At 38.3% G+C, this 22,770-nt stretch overlaps 1 protein-coding gene across 3 annotated transcripts; it reads right to left on the bottom strand.

Annotated features, from left to right (window-relative positions):
• Positions 1–2,358: 2,358 nt before the first annotated feature.
• Positions 2,359–5,593, bottom strand: LOC105052807 (ethylene-responsive transcription factor RAP2-7). 3 transcript variants are annotated; one of them, XM_010933732.4, is made up of 10 exons: positions 4,785–5,593; positions 4,564–4,589; positions 4,372–4,402; positions 4,187–4,274; positions 3,896–4,041; positions 3,758–3,802; positions 3,570–3,661; positions 3,294–3,457; positions 3,063–3,191; positions 2,359–2,960 (listed from the first exon to the last, which is right to left on the bottom strand). In XM_010933732.4, exons 1-10 carry the CDS (start codon positions 5,324–5,326, stop codon positions 2,598–2,600), a joined length of 1,626 nt encoding a protein of 541 aa, XP_010932034.2. In that variant the 5' UTR covers positions 5,327–5,593; the 3' UTR covers positions 2,359–2,597. The 3 variants fall into 3 exon arrangements, with proteins under 3 accessions (XP_010932034.2, XP_010932035.2, XP_010932036.2); XM_010933733.4 differs by having other exon boundaries at positions 3,063–3,185; positions 4,785–5,465; XM_010933734.4 differs by having other exon boundaries at positions 3,588–3,661; positions 4,785–5,464.
• Positions 5,594–22,770: the final 17,177 nt, after the last annotated feature.

Here is a 22,770-nt window from a genome sequence, read left to right on the forward strand (position 1 = left end):
GAATAAGCTTGATCACATCCTGAGGAGGAAGACCAGTGATTAGGAGTATGCACAGTTTGGTTCAGGTCAGTTTGGGATCAAGCTTCAACCAAATTAACTTGAATTGGTTTTCTAAAATCAAAATCAAAATCGAACTGATCGCATAGAAAAATCAATTCAAACTAATCCAAAATAATCGATTCAATTTGATTCGATTTATCGGATTATGAACTGTTGAGCTTCTACCAAATGTGTGGTTTATGGAATAGACTGAATAGGCTGCTATGTATTTTTAAGTCCTAACCATAGTAAATGGACAACTTGTGGGAAGGGTTAAACGGGCAACTTATGGATGGGCAAAATAGGCCAAATGGGATAGGACTACAACCTATTTTAAGAAAATAAGACAACTTATGTTTTATCATACACACATGGGTTGGTCAGTTTAAATCAAATTTTTTCAATCTGAAAAATTGGATCCAAATCGAATCAAAATCTGTGGTTCAGGCCGGTTTTGTAGTTTAACTGTGTTGGTTGCACACTCCTACCAGTGACATTTGCTTCCTGCTCCTGCTTCTTGGTGCCATCCTCGCCACCCTCCATGCAAAGGCTGAAGCAGCCAAGATCAGCCTCAAAAAATCAGAGGTAGAGGTCTGAGTCAACAAAAATACTTTGAGCCTCTCAGATCCAACCCTTAGAGGATCCTAGTCCATTATCTAGGCCTAATAGTGTTGAGAATGGGGGGAAAGAACCAAACCAACCACAAAGGACCATAGTTCATTACTCTAACTCAAGCTGACCCCAACATATGCAAGACGACCTCAAACACCTGACTGAGCAAAGCAGACACTTAGACATCATAGAAAAAATAAGGTACAAGGAGAAACAAAATTATTTTTCATTAATATTCAAAATATTTGACAAAATAAGACGGAACATACTTCATCACGAAGAAAAAGGCCGAGCTCGCCATTCACACTATCAAGCTAGGAACGGACCTAACAACTTTCAGAACAAGAAGAGTTCAATGGCACAAACCAGTCGGGATAAAATAAGCTTATAGTTGGTTCATCTGACTATTCTCTTTGCTCGGGCTAGAAAAACTATCTCGGAGTTCAAAGTAAGGGGCATGTAATATGACCTGAAATCAATTTGGATATCATGGGTTAACACAAGGCATGCGAGAAGACCAATTTCAAACAGGTTTAAATTCTGAGTGGATCAAGAGGACCTGTAACTGCTCCATGCAATTAATATGATCTAGATAAGGATGGATGGTTATAGCTCATCCCCTGATCTTGGAGCCAAATCACAAGGGAAACACGCCCTGACCTCTATATAAACAAGGCTAGGGGAACCTAGGTATGACATCTCATAGCTCATCTTCTGGCTCAAACTATCGTTATGCTCTTCTTCTGTGCCGGTCAAAACTCTTCCTCTCTGAACAGACCTACCATACAGCGATCTTAGAGAACGACAACCTCGATAAGCTGATCTCCCGCAAATTGATAATCTCCCATTAGTCGATGAGCTAACCTTCCACAATTTGAAAAACTACTCTCCCAGGATGATGACCTGACCTTCTATAGGTTAATGAACTGTCTTCCCACATATCGATAAGCTGACCTTAATAGTTATTCTTAAACTAAACTATGTACGTAAAGTGAAGAAGCAACCTTCTACTCAAACTCTGAAGAGTCCAATCCAATGAAACAAGAACTCCACCATAAACGAAGGCCCGGGAAACCATAAATGCATATCTGATTATTTTATATTACTCTTTTATTTTCTCCTTTCTACTGTTCGTCCAAGCCCTTTTTTGACCAAGGCATTCGAGACCCTCCAACCGAATTAGCGCCGACCAACTCTATTATTCCTTTTTCCCCACAACAAACATGCAGGTTGATGGAGCCCTACATCCTGCCCGTGCCAGTTGTAGCAGGGCTCTCAGCACAGTGGCATGAAATCCCTACCATAAGTCTACCATAAGTATCTGTCGTCCTCTCTGACTGCATTTACTGTGAGCCAACTAATTGGTAAGGACCGAGGATGGCAACAACGGCATCCTCCCACATCAACGTTTTTTCTCGAGACAAGAAGATGAATCCCTCCGCCCAGCCTTTTCTCCATGACAGCTCGGGCTTTTGGTCCCTCTCTCCTCTCTTCTTCCGAGTTCTGAGTCCCCTCAGATCTACCATTTTAATGACAAATGGTGCTGACAATATCCCCTTTCAACTATTACTTTTTAATATCAGTTCTAGCAATCTGCTAACCCCGCCTTCAAACTATTATGATAACGGGCATAAGATTGCCCGGCTCCCAAACAGAGGAACCCAGTCCCACTTTCTCAGATTCCCGTCAAGCCTACGAAGTCATAAATGATACAACATGAGAACCAACTTATCAATTCCGGGGGTGACAAGATCGAGTATCACCGCTAACTGATACTGGTGAAAAGAAAGGGTGAAGGCAAAAAAAAAAACTATCAAGCTAGCCATCCAAAGAGTATCAATTCTTCAATTCCAACCTCTACCGGCTCTCTTTCTCTCTCTTATACCCTCTCTCTCATGGAGCAATTACGGGAGATGTCTCGTTTACAAATGCCACACACGAAGGCTTCATTTGGGTAGCCGGTGACTGAAAGCACAAACAACGGAATCGGCCATTTTAGCGGCAGAGAAGGGGGATTCGAATGGATCGCCCGGTGGTGAGAGAATATTATCTCTCAGTTGGGTCTTGTCTGGGAGTGGAACCCGTTCACCTGCCTGCCAAGCTGGGGGCGATTTTGCCGTCTGTGGTGAGAATCCTGATGATGCTGCAGCTGTGGTGGCGAACAAATGGGGCGAGGCAACAGCATGAGATGATGGCCAAATACTACTGCGATTACCCCAATTCGACTGTCTGTGTTGCTGCTGCAGCTGCTGCTCCTCGCCACGTATCGCCAAATAAAGGCCCCCTCCAACGCTGTTGCTGTCCGGAAACTGCATCATTGATCACGCAACAAGTAAAGACAAGACTCCACAGCAAGTATTAATCGAACCGAATTAGATAACAAGTCAGATGCAGTTGGGGGAGCCACGCACTCCAGCAGGATCGGGAATGATCTGGAAAGCGGCGGGGTATTTGTACATCTCACTGGGTGGACCTGGGGACTGCATGTAGGCATTATCGAGACGGAAATTGATCCCGGCGGCTTCTTCTGGTTGCTTAAACTTGTCATCAAACACCCGAGAGCATATTACAATCGCGCCGAATGCAAATTTAACGACTCTAAAATAAAGGAGACTCGAATAGAAGAGGTGTTTTGGGCATACCTTAGGTCTGGTGCTTGGAATGCTCACTCTCCAGTTCTGCTCGAAGGCCACAGGAACACACTGATCCACGCCACCAGGGCTATCATCAGCCATTGGCTCGAGGCTACTCCTTTTGGAGCTCGAGTTCCCCAAACTCAGATCTAGATCATGGTCACTGTGGCCGGCTGCAACATTCACGAATTCATAAACAATGCTTCCAGGATGGAGACAGACCAACCCGATGATTTGTTCGATTATAACCAGAAAGAATGCAGCAAGCACATAGCAAGAACCTACATGCAGCGCTAAGCTCACCAGCATAGATGCTCGGATCGAAGTTGGTCACTGCGTCCTTTCCATTACACCTGATTGCGGCTTTATCGTAAGCCCTGAAAGACCAAAGCAGCTTGTTATTTTCTTACTAGAATTTCCAGAGGGTCTGATGGCAAGCATCGCCATCGAGCCTGCTGCAGCAGTGGCAATACCTTGCAGCTTCCTCTTCGGTGTCGAAGAGGCCCAAATACACGTACCTATTTCCCAGACACAGCAACGATAAGTGAGACCATAGAAAGCATGAGACTGCTGCCAACAAAGCAGAGTGGGATATGAAATTCAGCACATACTTTTTTCCTAGGAATTGGCCCATTCTAGCCTCCCATCTTCCACACTTGTGCAAGGTGACCCCTCTGTATTTAGAGCTCCCCCTAGGGAATCCAGTACTCTGGCGACGAAGCACATGAACAAATTCCTCCTTGGTGAGACTGTTCATCTGCCAGCAACCATCCATTACCATTTAACAATATTGCAATGCAGAAAACAGGGGCAGCACAAAGACTTAATATATTTTTTTGTGTCTAAAATAATAATAATAAGAGAGAGGAATGGCACCACCATCCTGTCACACTCACTCTCACCTGTTTCATGTCCTCCTCATAGTCCTCTAGATTAAAATTTGTGTCGGCGTCCACCCCACGGAACTTGATGGCCGCTCGATCGTATGCTCTGCAAAGATATTTTCAGAAAATGATGGAGTATATATAATGAATGAACCGCTCTAAACAAGTGATGAATCAATGGAAAGCATAGGGGAGGAAGTTACCGAGCCGCGGCATGGGCGGTGTCGAATCCACCTACAAATCAGAACCCGTGGCATGAATCAGCAATTTCAAGATGCTATTTCGTGGCATAAAGCCAGCAAAGAAAACAAACAATACCCATTTCCGATCCAAAGGAACAGAAACACGATTTCTTTTCCTAAACTTTGTACAAATCCACAAGGCATGATGCTTACCTAAATAAACCTGCTTGCCACAATCCCTGCACACAGAATGGGGAAGAATAAATTGACATGATGGCTTGTTAAACAGGGGGAGGGGGGAAAAGAAAACCCCAAATGCGAATCAAATTCCAAGGTAATTTTCTTTCTTTCTTTCTTTCTTCTCTTATTCCTTTCGACAATTTCAGGAAAGGCAAGGGAAGAGGGAAATGGAGGGGTAAGGATGGAAGGCTCACCAGATATGGGATTCCCAGCGGCCGGTCCTCCGGTAGAATGTGACCCCCCGATACTGCGAGCTCCTAGACCTGGGCCCTCTCCGACTCTTCTTCATCGGCCGCGACGCGTCCATCGCCTTCCCGGCGGCGGCCGTCTTCGACGACGGGCAGAACTTGACCCCAACCCAATGGGCCCGCGGCAGCGGACCCTCCGCCCCGTCGCTCTCCCTCCCGCCCACTTCCTCCACCGGAAAGAACTGGTGGGTCACGATGGCGAGCTCGCTTTCGCCGGAGCAGCGGCCATCGCCGCCGACCGAGAACCCGAATAACCTCCGGCATCCATCCCCATCGGCCTCGTTGGAGGCCTCGACGAGGAGGGCGGAGGAGCTGGAGTCGTCGTTGTCGGCAGTGGAGGCGGACTCCGGCCCCTTCCCCTTGTCGTCGGTGACGGCGTTCTTCGGGGAGGAGCTCTCCGCCGGCTCCTCCTCCACCTCCCACTCCTCCTCGTCGGACGGGGAGGCCGTGTCCCTTATCGGATCCGGCGAGTTGTTGAGGTCCCACATCCTCTCTCCTCCTGCTGTTCGTGTTGCGAAGATCCTTCTTTTGGCCTCCTATGCCCTCTAAAAATCGTTTCTCGTAATAGCCTTTGCAATCTGTTCCACCGAGAAGCCCGAGCAGAAACAAATGACCTTCGCCACCGATAAGGGCGTCTTCAGCTCCGAGAGCTATGGCTCTCCTCTACTCTTCTTCCTTTTTTCCTCTCAGTCGCTCCCTCTCTCCTAACCCCGTCCGGCTTCTCTCCAGTCTCCGCCTACTTCTCTTTTCCTCTCTTTATTTCTTTTTCTCTATTTCTCTTCTTCTATGTTTTATTTCTCCTCCTCTCTCCTTTCCCCTTCCGAAATCCAAAACCCAGGACGGATCCTGTGGCAAAAAGGTCTCCGACGGGAGAGATCATGTCGAAAAGCTAACCACTTTTGCGAAACTTAGTGCCGCCCGACGATTGGAATGAGAAGAGCAGCAGCGGCAGCAAAAATCATATTTAGATATTTATGGATTCTACTGTGCGCATATCAAAATATTTTTTTTGAAAAAACAAAACCCGGATTATATAATACATATGTCACGTATCTGAATAAAACAACGGTGGCGCACGGGAAGCGACCATGATCATCTCCTTTGCGTTGCGGATGCCTGTATGCGTGCTAGCTATTATTCTGGTCTGGTTTGAACCCTCTGCGTGCTACCAGTTCTATTCCTCTCTCCCCACATCCATCCATCCATCCATCCAGCCGTACTGCTTTTTTTTATTTCTTGTTTATTTTAAAAGCTCGAAACATAAAGTTGGCTTTGGCACGTTTGATTCTCACCCTCCACATCCGTCCATATACTACTTGTTATCCATATCCGGTTGCTGTTTGGCATTTTTGGTACTCCAGTTACAAATTTGGCTCCTCTTCTAAGTGAGAGAGAAAAATAAATAAAATAAAGGAAGTGTCCCTTCTTCCCTTCTCAATCCCACGTTAACCAAATCGAAAAGCATCGTCACCTCGCGGCAATGGAAAAGAAACGCCTCAAACTCTCCCTCTCGGGCTTTATTAGGCCGCTGTTTATTATACTCCCATTACTTTGGAATTACGTGCAGCCTTTTCCCAAGGGCCGTCTTTATCGTTACGAAAGTTGCTGGGCATAGTGGTTTTCCTCGGCTCCTCTTGATAAAACCCCAAGCACACCACACAACATCAAGATCGGCGATGTTGTGGTCAATCCCCTCGTCACCTGATTGTCGAGAGCGAACGTCTGTAAAAGAAATTCGCACTGATCGAAGGTAGCTCCAGTGAAAACCCTCCGACGGTCAAGTCAGGGAGAAGACTAGACAACAGTAGAAAAAAATCAAAGAGCTCAGCGAGAGAGAGAGCTAGAGAGGAAGAGATCGGGGGTTACGAAAAGAACCTCTACCAGCACTGTTGTCTTCTCCGTTTTATAGTAGGGCGCGGCATGGCGCCGTTATTAACGACGCAGACAATGAGAGAATTGTCAAATCGTCGAAGACTGTCAGAATCGTCGTGGGACTGTCAAATCACCGTGAGACTGTCAAATCACTAGGATTGACCTATGCCTTAGGTGGGATAATGCCTCAGGGCGGCTATGCCGCGCGCCGCTGTCAGGACGGACAGTCTCCAGCAGTCGTACGGCATTTTAAGGAGTCGACCGATTATATGTCGGTGCTTGGTTGAGGAATGTCGGGCAAAAACCCAGGGACCCTCCGACGGATAGTCGGAGGTGTTGCGAGAGATATCGGGCTCCACAGTTTGGCCAGTCAAGAGGAAAGAGGGTCTGCTCGATCGACATATATTCGGTCGGACAGCGCCGGTAGTCGTCGGTCGACAGAGTCGGGTGCCGGTCAAGCAAGCACGACGGTGAGTCGGCGTGAGAGGGACCGGTCAGCACATCCCAACAGGCGATTTTAACCGGTCCATTAATATCCAACCCGAGACAAATTTTATCCAATCTAATTAAAATTTAAAATAAATATGTATTCTAGAAAAAAAAATTTAAAGTAGATCCAAATTGAATACGCATAATAATATACTCCATCTAAATCCGATCCATTATAATCTTAATCTAAATCATTCTTTCAAAATATTAATAATTTTATAATATCTATATAATGAGTAGTATATATCAAGTAAATTAATTATTAAATAAATTAATTAATCAATATATAATTTTTAAAATATGGATTTCACTAATATACAGTACACAATAAGATGATACATACTTAACATTAGTTATTTAGTAGCTCAATATATATTCAAATAATTTGATATATAGTTTTCAAAATATCATATTCATCAATATATACTACATAGTTTGATGATATATATTTATTGACTTTTTGATATATATTATAATTTTTTTTTGATACATACTTAATAGTGATCCAATATATACATCCATGAAAAAAATATCTTCTAAAAATCATATATCGATTTATCTAAAAATATGTATTAGATCATTGTTAGATATATATCAAAAAAATTTGTAGTATATATCAGGAAGTTGAGAAATATGTATTACCAGACCATGAAGTACATATTGATGAATACAATGTTCTGAAAACTATATGAATTTGTTAGGAGATGTATTTTAGATTGATAGATAACTAATTTGTTAAATATGTATATCTACTCATGTACTATGTATTAGTGAACTTCATATTATATAAACTATATATCAATTTATCTATACATATGTATTCACTTACTTGATGATTAATTTATTTGATATATATCACCTGATAATATAATATAAATCGATAAAAAATATATTCTGAAATTAAGAAAGAAAGAGAAAAATATACATGTTTTTAATCACGGGATCAACAACTTTATTGATAGAAAAAATTTTAATTTTTAAATTTTTTTGATAAAAATTTTTATATTTTTTTGGTAAAAATTTTTAAATTTATTTATTAAAAATAATATCAAAAGAAACATGATAAAATAGGTCCATCCCATATCCTATATTTCCCTCGAGCCAGTGCCATGCCGCAATGCTTGTCCTTTAACTATACACTTCTAAATATATAAAATGTAAGGAGAGGGTTTAATACTTTATACATCTTTCTTCATTACAAAAAAATAAGTTATTAGCAATGGTTAAATACTATCACTAATAATTATTTTTTCATCATTAATACTATTATTGATGGAATGTCGTTGCTAATAATTCATCAAAAATAACATCGTTGCTAATTCTTATTATTAGCGATGGTAAAAATTCCATCGCTAATTTATGTAATTAACGATGATATTAGCAATAATAATATTATCATTAATATTTTTTTAAAATTTTTTAATAAAAACTATTAGTGATAGTAATTTTTATCGCTAGTACCGTCGTTAATAATTTTTATTTTAATTTTTTTAATTAAAATTTTAAAAACTATTACTGACAATTTTTCTCATCACTAATGCCATAACTAATAGTTTTTTTATTTTTTTAAAATATATAATTAAATTTTTTAAAATCTATTTTAATCACAGTAACAAGCAATTATATTTTTTAAAATCTGTTATAAATAAAATAATAATTATTTACGATAATCATAAATATAAAATTAATTATATTATATTAAAAATATAAATTTTATAATTTTATAAATTTATACTACTTTACAAATATCAAAATTATATACATATCCAAACAAAAAAGTCATATAAGATCCTCCTCCTCGTCCTTCTCATCCTCCATCTTCTCCTGCACATCCTCTCCAATAACTGATAGATGAGAGCAGGATGTCCTAGTATCGTGTAATGAAAAAAAATAAAACGTTACTAACAAATTTTGATATGAAAGTATATATATCGATTTGGAAGTGTATATTTCGATATACTATTCTAATTTTCAAACAGATTATTGCTACATGTTCTATTCGATGATATGAAGCTATAGCACTCTCAATCCATCGATTGGATAGTTAGATTGAATTTTAACCCTTTAGATTTTCTTTCCGGACTCAAGCTTAAACGTGTAAAGTTTCTAAATATAAAAATTTAAAATAAAAAAAATTATTAAAAGATTTACCTACTGTGATGGCTGTGACAACGAGCTCAGCTGATCATATAGATATAGATTTCGAAGAATCTCAATAATCGTATCGTGGATGGTATCTCGAAAGCTCTAAAATCACAGACTCCAAAGCCTCTGCATGACCTCCTCCACATGTGTATCACCCCATGTTTGGATCATCGAGATCTCGAAGGAGGATGCAAAGAGTATCGAATTGCTCGAGGATCGAAGCTATGGCTGAATCCCATGATCCGGCTTCCACTGACCCCTTCGATGGCTCTGAGCCATTCCTCGAAGTTAAGGAGGGGCTGAGAGGATGGGTCCTCACCATGCTACGATATGAGATACTCTGCGTAATCCATCTATACGGTTTAAAAATTTATTAATCCATACATATCAATATATACAAAAATTTAATAAATAATATTTTAAGTTATTATTGTGATCGATCGAGATCTAAGATCTAAGTAATCATTAGTCCTCCTAGACTGGTGTGTGCCTCCCATATCTGCAGCTGTCTTAGTGTACGACCCAGCTACTATATCTATATAAATAATTAATTAAATTAAATTAATTAAAATATACATATGATCCATTCAATATAAAATTAATTTAAGTATAAAATTTTTACCAATCTATCGAGCCACAACATGTGTGCCAATGGAGTCGTCATGTGCTTGATCCAATCTTGCTGGACAGTCCGATTCTGCCGTGCCCTCTACCGCTTACCAGAGTACTTTTCAATGCTCCACCAGTCACAGAGGACCTTAGATATATCTGTCCGCATCCAGTGATCTGTGTAAGACTTCTAGTCCGATGGTGAGTCGGAACTGGAGTGCTCTGTGACGAATTGCCAAAGCTGTACAGTCCATCTCGAAACCTACATGTAGCCACCTCCTCGAAGGTCCGACGGTCAACCTCCTCATCATGAGGAGTCTCGAATCGATAGTACTCTTGCAAGTAGAAGCAAGCGTATATTAATAAATAAAATATAAATCTATCGTGAATTTAAAAATTAAATATCTTTGACCTAGCAGGAACATATTCTAGGTTGCATCACGAGCCCCCGACAGTCAACTAGAGAACTTGCTCATTGGCCTCAGTATCAATCGTCGGATGATCTCAATAATCATATGAGACACCCAAGGCTCTCTAAATATGCTGCAAAATTGATTTTGAACAATAAATATTAGACTCTAAAATGATTAAATTTTAAACATATTTAGTAAAAATATAGTACTTACGAGCGGCTCTAAATGTGGATGAGCTCTCTATCCTCCAACCAAGTTAAAGATTTCACAAGTCGGATGGATCCTCTACCACGCTACTGATTGTGAGAGCTGGATGCTGCTTCGTGTGACTGTGGTCGTATGATTATGGGGTCACAAGTGACCCCACATCGTTCGAACCTAAGAATATCAAGACATCATAAAGAATATTATATTAAATAATAAAAAATAAAAAAATATAAAAAAATATCTAAACTATTAGAGTTTACTGCATGGTATGTCTAGCACAGAACCATATGAGCTGGCTGTATGAGAGCTCTCTTCTTGACTGTGACGGCTCTAACCTTTAGAAAATATAATCAATAATCTTTGAAAATAAAAATAAATAGATTCATAGATTAATTATATAATTTTGGATGGCAATGCAAGATTTAAAATGACGTATTTTATTGGTCAATAACCTAATGATCTGTAACTAAGTTAATTGAAACTGACAAACTACTGTAATTGATCGCCTCAAACTTAAATGGGCACAGAAGGATATATTTTAATATATTACTTCAATTCTCGAACGGATTGTTCCTATATATTTCATTCGATGATACGGAGCTATAAATACCTCCGATCCATCCATCGGATGGTTAAATTAAATTTTGATCCTCTTGTACTCATCCCTTTCATCTCGTCTAAATCGGTATAGAGGAGTATATTACGATATACTCCTTCGATTCTTGAACGAATTATTCCTACATATCTCATTCGATGATACGAACGTATCTACACCTCTATCCCACCCATCAGATAGGAAGATTGATTTTTGACCCCTAGATCTCCTTCCTCCAACTCAAGCCTAACTATGTGAAGCTTCTAAATATAAAAATTTAAAGCAGATAAAAAATTTATTAATACTACTTGACTTATCTGCGGTGATGGCTATAACAACGAGCTCAACTGAATGAGCAATAAGTAACAGAAATATTAACCTTTATATGCTAACGCCCTCAAGATAGGGAGCGCAATATCCTGGAGGTTTAAATCTTTCTTGTTTCTTGACTTGATTCTACCTTTCAAGTGTGCATCTCGAGTTCAAATATTACAGATTTTTCTCATAATAAGTATGCAAAAGAGTTTGGAATCGTGGTTAGAAATTAGCTTGCTGCAATTGATGCCCGAGTCTTGCCACCTCTAAAGGTATCTTACACTTGTATTCATCATACTTATCTGAAAGTAGTTCATCTGTAGTAATGTGAGATCACATCTTTCAAATGCTTCAGCTAAAGTATCATGACTCTGGGAGGGAGAAGATGTGCAATCCTATTATGGGTCAGTGGAATATGATCAACAAGGTGATCAAAGTTTTTCTTTTTGAATACAAAAGTCTAGATGTCTCTTGGTTATAGAATGGTTAATGGTGGAACTATAGAATACTGGACATGCTTAAATTTTTCACATATTCCACAAATGATATCTCTCAGTTTTGCAATGATCTGGTTGCGATGTGTAATGACAAAGGGATGGTACTAAGGCATATTTTCAACTGCTTGCAACTTCATTTTTTCATTCACACTAAATCTATCTAATTTCACTGGGACCGCGGGTCCGATCCGATAAGGAGAGGGGCAGGGGGAGAACGGGGAGGCGATGGGTGGTTTGATCCAGTAAGGGCCTTAGAGAGAAGGGGGAGGCGACTGCGGATCCGATCCGACAAGGGGAGGGGGGAGGGGGAAGGGGAAGGTGGCAGGGGGGCCGATCCGGCAAAGGGGTCCGATCCAAAATCATTATCATAGTTATGGTTGGAATTGGGTCGGGCCGAACCAAGCCCTACCCCTATCCGAGCCTGATTCGAAAATTTTTTTGAGCTTTGGGTCGGGCTTAAGCCCGATGATTTTAGAAAAAATCATATCTGAGCCCGGCCCTGGCTAAAGCCCGAGCCTGGCCCAAACCTATTTGAACAGGTCCGAATCATAAGGTGGCTGCAAAGTAAGAAGGTTGCAAACTAGAAGTAAATTTTTTTAAAAAAAAATAAAATAAAAACTTAAAAATAGTACTTAAATCGAGACCAATAAAGTAAATAAGGAAAAGAGAAAAAGAAGAAGGCTCAAATCTGCCATTGAAAAATAAGACATTGCAAGTTCCTCTGCACCTTTAATCATGAAGTGGCTGCAAGCGATTGCCGTGATGTAACAGACCATCCAAGCTTGCCTTATAACTATAACAACAAAAATAGAAATGCATCACCTCCATCAATCTCTCTTTAGACTCTTTAGACGTATCTCACATAGACAATCATTATAGTCTCTTTATGAATAGAGCACTGCAGGTTTGGGTGGACCAAAGCCAATTCGACGGTGGTCTGACCTCAAATCCCTGCCATCGAAGGTAGTAGGGCTACTCTCATCGAAGAGCTTTCCGAAGTGCTTCCACCTTTCAAAAATAATATTATTTCTCCGAGCCCCCAGCCGCCTCCCCAAGCCCCCTATTCCTATCCGAGCCCAGTCCAAAATTTTTTTTCAGGCTTCAGGTCGGGCTTAGGCCTGATGATTTTAAAAAAAATCAGATCCCGATCCGACCTTAGCCCGAGCCCGAGCCCGGCCCGAACCCATTTAGATAGGCCCGAACTATGAGGTGGCTACAAAGTAAGAAGGCTGCAGACTAGGAGTAAAAATTTTAAAAAATAAAAACTTAAAGATAGTTCTTTAATCAGAGACCAACAAAGCAAACAAAGGAAAGAGAAAAAAAAAGGCTCAGATTAGCCATTGAAAAATAAGGCATTGCAAGTTTTTCTACACCTTTAACCATGAGGTGGCTACAAGCAGTTACCTGCGATGTAATAGACCAGCCAAGCTTGTTCTGTAACTACAACAACAAGAACATAAATGCATCACCTCCATCTCTCTCTAAACTCTTTAGGCGCATCTCGCACAGGCAATCATCATAGCTTCTTTATGAATAAAGTACTACTGGTTTTAGATTGGATGCAGGCTGGTAGCATCGGGCCCACTCTCGAGCCAAGCTCAGATCGGGCCAAAGATATATCCGAGCCTGGCCCAAAATTCAAATGGATCTTGAAATTAAGCCCAAGCTCGGCCTGAACTATTTCAACCCTGGCCTGAACTATTTTAAGCCTAACCCGAAGCCTGATCCGAATTCAGACAAGCCCTGCCGTTGAAGGCAATAGGACTACTTTTGTCGAAAAACTTTTCGGAGTAGTTCTACCTTTCGAGAATAATATTATTTAAATTAATAATATTATTTAAATTAATTTAAATAATATTATTTAAATTAATAATATAATCTATTAATTATTATTTAAATTAATAATATTATTAAATTAATAATATTATTAATTTAAATTAATTAAATATTATTAATTTAATTTATATATTAAATCTAATTTAATTAAATCTAATAAATATTAATTTAAAAATATTTAAAAAAATTTAAAACAACGGTATTTAGCGATTGCTATAGAGTCGTCACAGCCGCCATCGCTAATATTCACTAGACCAACCAGGAGGCGGCGCTGCAGCCCGGAAGGCTATGCGGCATGAGAAGAAAGGGGGAAGAGGAGGGGGAGGCAGGGAGAAGAAGAGGGGAGAAAGAATTAAGGGAGGCTGGCCGTCACTAATAGCTATCCCTAAAAGTTCTTTTTCTTATAGTGTCCATTGATAATATCGTAATTATCTTAGTAGCTAATTAATAATATGCCATACTTTGCACAATAATTTTCGATGCTTTAAGTGCCATTTTGTGTCGAGCATTGCCAATATTTTCATGCTGCTATTTTTCAAGTAAAGTTTAGCATGATATATACTTAGGTCTCATTTTTTTGATGGATAAATATTATGAGAAAATTTATCAATTTTTTCATTGATCAACTTATCATATTCTCATACTTCTCTAGATAGATGAATTATTTTTTCATGAATAATATTTATTCATAAAAAAAAAAAAAATCTTATCCCTCTAGGAGGTGGATAAGTTATTTTTCTATCAATCAAAAAAATAATATTATCTATTTAATTTCTAATATACCCTTAACCCAATAATAATAATATATAATATAATATAATATAATTATTGAATAATAATATTTTAATATTATTTATTTTTATAATAATACAATATTATGGTATAATATCTTATTATTATAAAATATTATATTTTATATTATTATAATATAATATAATATTATTTTATTTTAATATATTTCAATATTATATACTATATTATAATATATATTTTATTTTATTTTATATAATATAATATTTTATATAATATTTTATATATAATATATAAAATAAAAAATATTATAATATAATATATAATATTATATTATTATATATAATAATATTTATGTAATAAATGATATTATAGAAAATATGGATTGATCTTAATAACTTATTTAAAGAATTAGTAATGTAAGAAATATTAAAAAATTATTTTTTTATTTAAATATTATTTAAAAAAATATTTATTCAAAAAAATATCGATTTTTGGATAAGATTTTTATCCTCAAAGAACAGGACAACTTGATGGCAACTTGTCCTTGTAAGCCTCTTGTTTAATGAAACAATAAGGACAATCTAAGCATTCTTTTTTGAATTAATAACTTCCGCTGAAAACATTACTCTCGAAGAAAGATGATTAAACGAATTAAAAGGCAAGCTGTTGGTGCAAGCAAAATGGCCAACAATATAATAATGGCAAGAAGCGGCATTTGCAGCATTATGGAGTGGATTGTCATACAATAAAACAACAGTCATAGAGACCTTTACAGTGTATCCATTCTCCACTATCCATGTCATCTTTTTTTCTAATTTACAGCATACAACTCCGGAAATCGCTACTATATGGATCCTTCGATCAAGACCCAAGGATCTAACCTTTGCTTAAGTTGATCAACATTAGAAAGGAGGAAAACTCTGATGAATGATGGGGGTAACGAATGCAAATTTTCTGTCATTTCATGAGAAAGTAGGTCATGGATTTCGACTAAGTAGCGACAGTCGCCGTTGCCGTGTGAAATTCTTCCTCTTTTTCTCTTTTTTGGTGGGCACTTGAAACCAGCTAATTTTCGGCTGTTCGATATTAGATCTTCTTCCTTTCTCTTTCCTTCGTCTTTTGACATCCCTTTTGATGGATTGGATGGCATACTAGAGTTGCAGGATGACTTTTCCATCGACTAGTTGGAGCGTGGAGAAAGAATGGCCTACCTCTTTACCAAAAAAAAAAAAAAAAAAGAATGACCTACCTAGGAGGTTAAAACCGGTCATTCAAAGAAACATGATGAATTTTTACCAAAAAAAAAAAAAAAGAAACATGATGGATTCGAAGCATTGGGAATAAAAAATGGCTGGGCTAGCATTGACATGTGGCCAATTGCTTTTAGTACTTGTTAAGAAACTCCTTAATATTGCCACTTGCACCAGACTTGAATGATAGATTCCGTCGGCCCAACTCTCTAGCCTTTGCTTTATGTGCTTTCGAACGTATCTACCCCCATCCTCTTGGCTTGCTTAGTAATTTATTATTAATTAATAAATATAATAAAATGGATGAATAAAGAGAAGCATAACTTAGCCTGGACGGCTGGTCAATCGGAGGGCAGTTGAGAAAATGCCGGGGTGGCATTATCATTATGCGGGCACCTGCTCGATGCAACCCAGCCCAATCCATCGCGGAACGAAAAAAGAAATAAGTGTAGCAAAAGGAAGTCACGCGCAGAAAAGTCCAATCCAAGAGTACGGAAGAGGGCCACGTTTGGCCTCCCTTCCCCTTTGGACTTTCCTTCCCGTAGGGGGTGCCAATATCCTGCACGCAATAATGCTGTCCCATTCTGCTTAGCATCTAGAGAGAAAGAGAGACTAGAGAGAGACGGTGTCTGAGACTAGAGAGGTGTGGTGCCAGCTGTTAGGCCAGGGTTGGGGGCGCTGGGACCAGCCCAAGCCCCATCATGGAACTCACCCAGCCAGTGCGCGTCCTGGCGGTGCCAAAACCTTCCAATAATGGAAGCGGGACGAGGGTTGAACTCCTTGGCTATGTATAGATGTATATCCCGGCACTCAACACGCAACAGTCCTACCACCACCTAGCTAGGGCCGTGATTCACTGCGTCGCGCGCCCGTCCATTCCATCGCGACGCATTGATCCATCATACATGGCCTTCATTTGACAATTAGGGTCCCTTGTGTTCCCGCACCTCTCAAATCTCATTGCTAATTTTATTTGTTTGCTGTTAATTAAAAAAATTCGGCTAGGTTAGGACGCCTGGTCTATGGTCCAATGGATGAATAAGAGGGTTGCGTGGACAGTTAGTATCCCTAATATGTACATATATATTCCCGAGGAACAGGATGGCATCTTGGACTCCAACCGATGGGAGATAATAAAAATCTTTTTGAAGGAACATTATTTTACATAAAAAACTAAACAAGTGGACGGTTGGTTCGTCCGAAAAACTATGCCCTACGGCGGCCCATGGGGAATTGTGGTAAGCAAATCCTCCTCTACGATCAGCAAACAGGATCAGACTTGGAAAAAAAAAAAAAGGCGCGATGATGGTGCTGAACTCATGGGTGACGCCAATGGCCGAAAGCCCCCCAGAGGGGCGTTCCTTTCAATTTACGGCAGCTGCTGTCCTCGCACCGTCGTCACAGGATAAGACATGCGAGGGACGCATGATATGATGCGAAGGGTCGGGTGATAGAAATCATGGTCCTTCCCTGAATGGGGGATCCGAGGGCGGGACAACGCTAACGAGCACAATCCATCCAGGGGATCCGAGGGGAGAGATGCTATTGGCAATAATATGAGATGGGGTATGTTCATAGGCGGTGACGCAAATAGGGCTCCTTCATCTTTCCTTCTCCTTCACCGCTCTAGGCGTGCAAGACGAGGGTGGGTTGGATGTCGGGGCCAAGGCAAGGGCCTCGTTAAAGATCCGGAGAGGGAACCTGATGGGCTCGACAGGCCCCGTCCTACTTCTACCACAACCACTAGTAATGGCAACTTTTGTTTTCTGCATCTCGACTGCTCAACATTATTTTCTTAGCTTTTGATTGATTGATTGATTGATTTGTGCTGGCCGACCGACTATGCATGGTGTTGGTTGGAGGTGGGCGAGCTCACGTTCAGCTCCTGCGGTTGAATGGGGAGGAACAGAGAGAGAGAGGAAGAAAATAAAGAAAATAATTTAATTGACTCCCCAACGTGGGACGTGCCAGCTGTGTCCTATTTAGTAAACTCGAACCTTAATACTTCATATATTTGCATGAGTGCCTGTCAAATCCTATTAATAATTTTTTTAAATTAAATTATATTTCTGATCTACGAACAAAATCATATAAATTTTTTTTAAAAATATTTTAATTATTTTAATATTACTCTCAAATATAATTTTAATAATTTTTTTCTATCAAATATCCAATATAACAACTACCGACGATCATGTGGCATTAAATTTTTACTTTAAAAAAATTACTGATATGGCAAAGACAATGATCATTTTTTTCTTCTACAATTTTATTTTTTTTATTCTCTAATTATCATATGAGTTGTCTTTTTTTTTAATAAAAAAATTATTTTTTAAAAATATGAAGATAAAAATAGGAGGAGAAGACAGTGAATATCGATTTGACAGAAGATTTTAAAAATAGATGACAGAAAATGAGTGGAAGAAAAAAAATGAAGAATCGAGCAAATTAAAGAGGAGGATGAGACCATGAATTGAACGGTTTTTTTTTTTTTTAAATTAAATTTTAGGAATGAAAAAAAGAGAGATGGAATATTAAAGATCTGAGGGGATGGATGGGAAGAGTTCATGAGATAGAATGGTAAAAAATAAAAAAAATGATTAGAAAAGAGGAGAAAAATGAGGTCACAGAGGGAAGAGAACTTTTCTTCTTTCTCTTTTTTTTTTTTGTCTATTGGAATGTTAAAGGATGAGAAAAAGAGAAATGGAAGATGAAAGATTTGGAGAGGAGGTGGATGGAGAGAGTCAATGAGGTGAAGTGGTAGAAGATAAAGAAGAAGGGATGATTAGAAAAGATAAAGAAGAAGGAGGTAAATTTTTCTTTTTTTTTTTTCATTGAAGTTTTGAGATTAGAAGAAGATAAATTAGAAAATGAGAGATCTAAAAAAAAAAATAAAATCAAAAAATATTGACTATATTAATAATATTTTTTAAAATATTTTAAATTATATTAATATTAGTTCAAGTCATGCCAGCAAAATTTGCTCCATATAAATATAGATGATTGTCACATCGATTTTTTGATAAGAAAAGATTATCGAAATCGTGTCTCAAAATAACATTAAATTAAAATAAATTGTATAGTTCAAGATTTAAGTTTAATTTTTTATAATTTAATTTTTTTTTTAAATTTAATTTAATTTATGAACTAAAAATATATATATATATTTCCTTTTAAATATCCTTCACGCGTGCCAATACACCCACCTTCCCTCGTAATTATCATGCATGGGCGTTCGGTGTCTCACCCCCCACCCCCTGTTTTTTTTCTTTTCTTTTCTTTTCTGGGGTTATCCTTTGGATGCCCTCTAATCAGCTTCATTGGGGAGAGGTGGAATCTCGAGCATCCCTCCTTGAGCTTAAAAAAGAGATAAAGTTCATACTATTATTATTGCTGTCCTTCTCTCCTTCTAATTTATATCCACGATGCCCTTTCCTCAATACAACTCAGATTCAGCTAAATAAAAATTAGATAATGAAAATCCTACATTAATAATCAAGCAATCAAATATGATATATTGCCTCCAAACTATTTGTACATTAAAATGGAAAACGTGGTAAAGTCCGTTCTGTTGCTGTTTCAGGTTACTTCGTAGGAAACTCTATGATCCCCAAATTAATCGTCCTCCATCTTGAACAAATGATGAGAAACTATCTTTGGGCTCATCGTTGAGGTTAGGAAAATCCATCCGATTTATTGGGAAGATGTATGCTAGCCATTACAGTGGGGGGATCCTGGTATCTCAACTTTGGCATCTCGATATATAGCAGGTCTTTCTTGCAAAGCATGCTGTCTACTGTTATTGGAGCCCAACAATATCTGAAGTGCTTTGATGAGGGCTAAATATCGGGATTGGATCGGCATGGCTACTATGTCTACCCCAAGTAGTGGTTTTTTTATTGGGAGGGCACTGTGCCCCTACATTACAGAGGTTGTCGCATCCTTCAAGTGGAGGGTGGGAGATGGCAAATCTATTGGTGCTCTGAAAGAACCTAGGTTCATGGCACTTCCTCTAGCTTGGGCACCTGCAACCATAGACTTCAGTAGATTGGAGAACCTGAAAGTGGTGATCCAGCTAGTAGAGTTTGGCTTGGACAGAACCTCAAGAAATTTTGTATGGGGTCATAAGAGGACTGCACACAGTAACTTGGGAGGTCATATGCAGGCCTAAGGCGTCGGGTGGGTTGGGCATCCCAAACATTCAAATTTGGTGGAAATCTCTGATGAGCAAGCTTGCTGGTAGAATTGCATTGGAGGCGGAATTGCTTGTTAGATCGAATTTTGAAGCAACATACTACTTTAATGGAGTTTGGAGGGATTATACACAACCCAAGAATTCTGCAGCTGTGGAAGAAAATTTGCTCTGCTTCAGAACTGACATGTAACCATTTCATTTGTTCAATTGGTAGTGGAGGTCCATTCAATGTGAACTTGATAGCTGCTCTTCTAATGAGCCTCTAACGAGTTACCGCTCATTCTACTGTTAACAGATTTATCAGGAATGTTGCTTTGGTGGAGCAGTGTTTTCCTTCTGTTATTGCTAATCAAATCAAACAAGTTCCCATTGCGGTTGACACAGACGAAGTGTTGTGTTGAGGTTCAAGCTATCAGCCAAGAATTATTGTTGGAGAGGTTTACCATCAAATCATGACGCAAATGGGTTATGGTTCAAACTATTCCCTTCCCAGAGTTTGGAAAATTAAAGTGCACATTAGAGTACAATTTTTCTTATGGAAGCTGGTGTTGGGAAAAATTCCTACCATGACCTTTTTGGCGAGTAGAATGTCTTCTATATTCCCAACTTGTTTACGTTGTAGAAGCCATCCTGAAAGTCTAGATCATTTGTTGTTTCAATGCAATCAAGTGTCACTAATTTGGCAGAGGATTCAAAATTCAGAATTTGTAAGGACTAAATCTCAAAGTTAAGTTTAATGGTTCTATTCAGCCTAAATCTGCTGGTGTTAGTTTTATTATTCGAAATCAAATAGGCTTATTTTGTGCTGCATCTATTCCAATCAATACTGGGTCCATTCCTATGGCTGAATTAGTGGCTGCTTTGTATGGACTTAAAAAACCTATATCTATGTTTTAGAATGATAGAATCATATTGGAGGGAGATTCGAAGATAGTGGTAACATAGATTAATGGTAAGGCATCTTCATAACATCTGGCATTGAGAGATATCAAGCATATCTATTCTATCTTGTCTAACTTCTTCTATACCCACATACTTTGGAAAGCTAATCAAGTAGCTGACTATCTGACCAATATTGTAAACTCAAAGCAAGTCGATAGGATTTGGTTTGAAGATTTTCCGATTCCAATAGCGACCACAATTGGAATGATCATATTTTCCATATAGTTGATTTATGACTAAAATTGGAATAGAATTTGAATACTAGGAAAAAGTGAAAATTGGATTTGGAGGATTAAGGCATTTCCATTTATTTTTAAAATTATAATGGGAATTGAACTCTTTCCAACTAAATAGCAGAAATTAGAATCACTTATTTCCATTCCTATTCCATAGCCTAACTCCCACCAACCAAATATATCTTCAATTTTTTCAAGGCCAAGTACTATGCTTGGCTCCTATTTAAAATATAAAGATTGTTAGGCACAACGTGATGTATCCATGTTCTATATCTAATGCAAGAAAAGGAGAAGCGCATGCATGAAGAACATATCTTTATAAGAAACTGTGTCCGAGATTTCAAACATACAAAATCGGGCATTCAAGATTTATCTTCGATCACTTTTTTAATGTTTAGACAGATTATTATAGATGCATATCCCTAACCCCTCCAAAAAGTTTCTGTTGTTTGATATTTGAAGATTGAAAACTGTATATTTTCTCCCTTTTTAGGCTAACTTATTAACTTATTGGCCAATTCATATTGATATAGTCATGTTGCACTGCCATCGGTGTGGGGTTTTTTTTTTTTTTTTTGGGAATGGGAGGTGGCAAGATGCCGCCGCCCCCCCTGCATTATTGAAGATCAGAAGCACAGTCTAGGTTCTAGTCATGGTCAGTGTACATACATAAAAGGATAAGGAACGTGCAAAGATAAATTCCCCATGAAAGAAACCAGAGGGAGAACTGGTGAAAAACTAGGGGACAAGAAAAACACGTAGGAATCCTCTTCAAAAGCATCTGTCACATCACTATTATTCCTAAATTTGAGGCTTATTTTTGTCCAAGCCTAAATCTGAATCCGACTTACAACACTACTTCTATACCCGAGTAAAACTCTCATGTCTACCATGCATGTGACTTAATTTGCAAATAAGTGCAAGATGGATTTTAATAAAATTCAATTTAAGTGAGAAAATCATAAATTATAAGGTAGACATAAATAATCTAATAATTTTTTTAAAAAAAATAAAAATGTTGAGTTTATTTCTAACTTCTAAGAAGCTCAGTCATTTGACAGTTTTTATTCTCTCTCTCTTTTTGTTTTTTTTGGTACATTCAGAGATGTGGAGTTTATTTATACGAGCTTGATCCAAGTGTCAAAATTTTCTATATTTTTTAAATAATAAATTAAAATTTTTCTCAAAAAATAATAAATTTATTGAAGATAAGCGAGTTACATCTGGTGTTGATTCATCTTCAAACCTATTAGATAAAGTCTTGGTTCAAATTTTCAGACCTTGTCTTGATTTAATTGTTTATCAAGTTAGCAAATTATCGTCTGCTATTGTTTTTAATTCTTTTCTAGGGACCTCTTATGCTTTCTCTGGTGCTTTCCAAATTAGTCACTTCAAACTAGCCCGCCACCTCAATTAAGAAATATTGAACCAAAGCTTTTGGTCTCTAGAGTCACAAGCATAATATCCAGAAGTTAAACTAAATATTTGGCCAGACAGGCGGACCTTTGGCCCCACTATCAAGTCAAATGGTCAAATATTAACTAAAAATACATCTAAATAATTTAAATAACTAAAATA

This window comes from Elaeis guineensis, chromosome 10 (genome assembly GCF_000442705.2).
Source record: "Elaeis guineensis isolate ETL-2024a chromosome 10, EG11, whole genome shotgun sequence".
In the NCBI taxonomy this organism is placed as follows: Eukaryota; Viridiplantae; Streptophyta; class Magnoliopsida; order Arecales; family Arecaceae; genus Elaeis; species Elaeis guineensis.

What these genes read in the sequence shown, in the direction of transcription:
- LOC105052807 (XM_010933732.4), bottom strand. Translation starts at nt 5,326, where the DNA reads ATGTGGGACCTCAACAACTCGCCGGATCCGATAAGGGACACGGCCTCC. An exon ending in ATGAGGAGGACATGAAACAG is followed by an intron (nt 4,042 to 4,186) that starts GTGAGAGTGAGT and finishes GGTTGCTGGCAG; the next exon opens with ATGAACAGTCTCACCAAGGA. An exon ending in TTCCAAGCACCAGACCTAAG is followed by an intron (nt 3,192 to 3,293) that starts GTATGCCCAAAA and finishes TTTGATGACAAG; the next exon opens with TTTAAGCAACCAGAAGAAGC.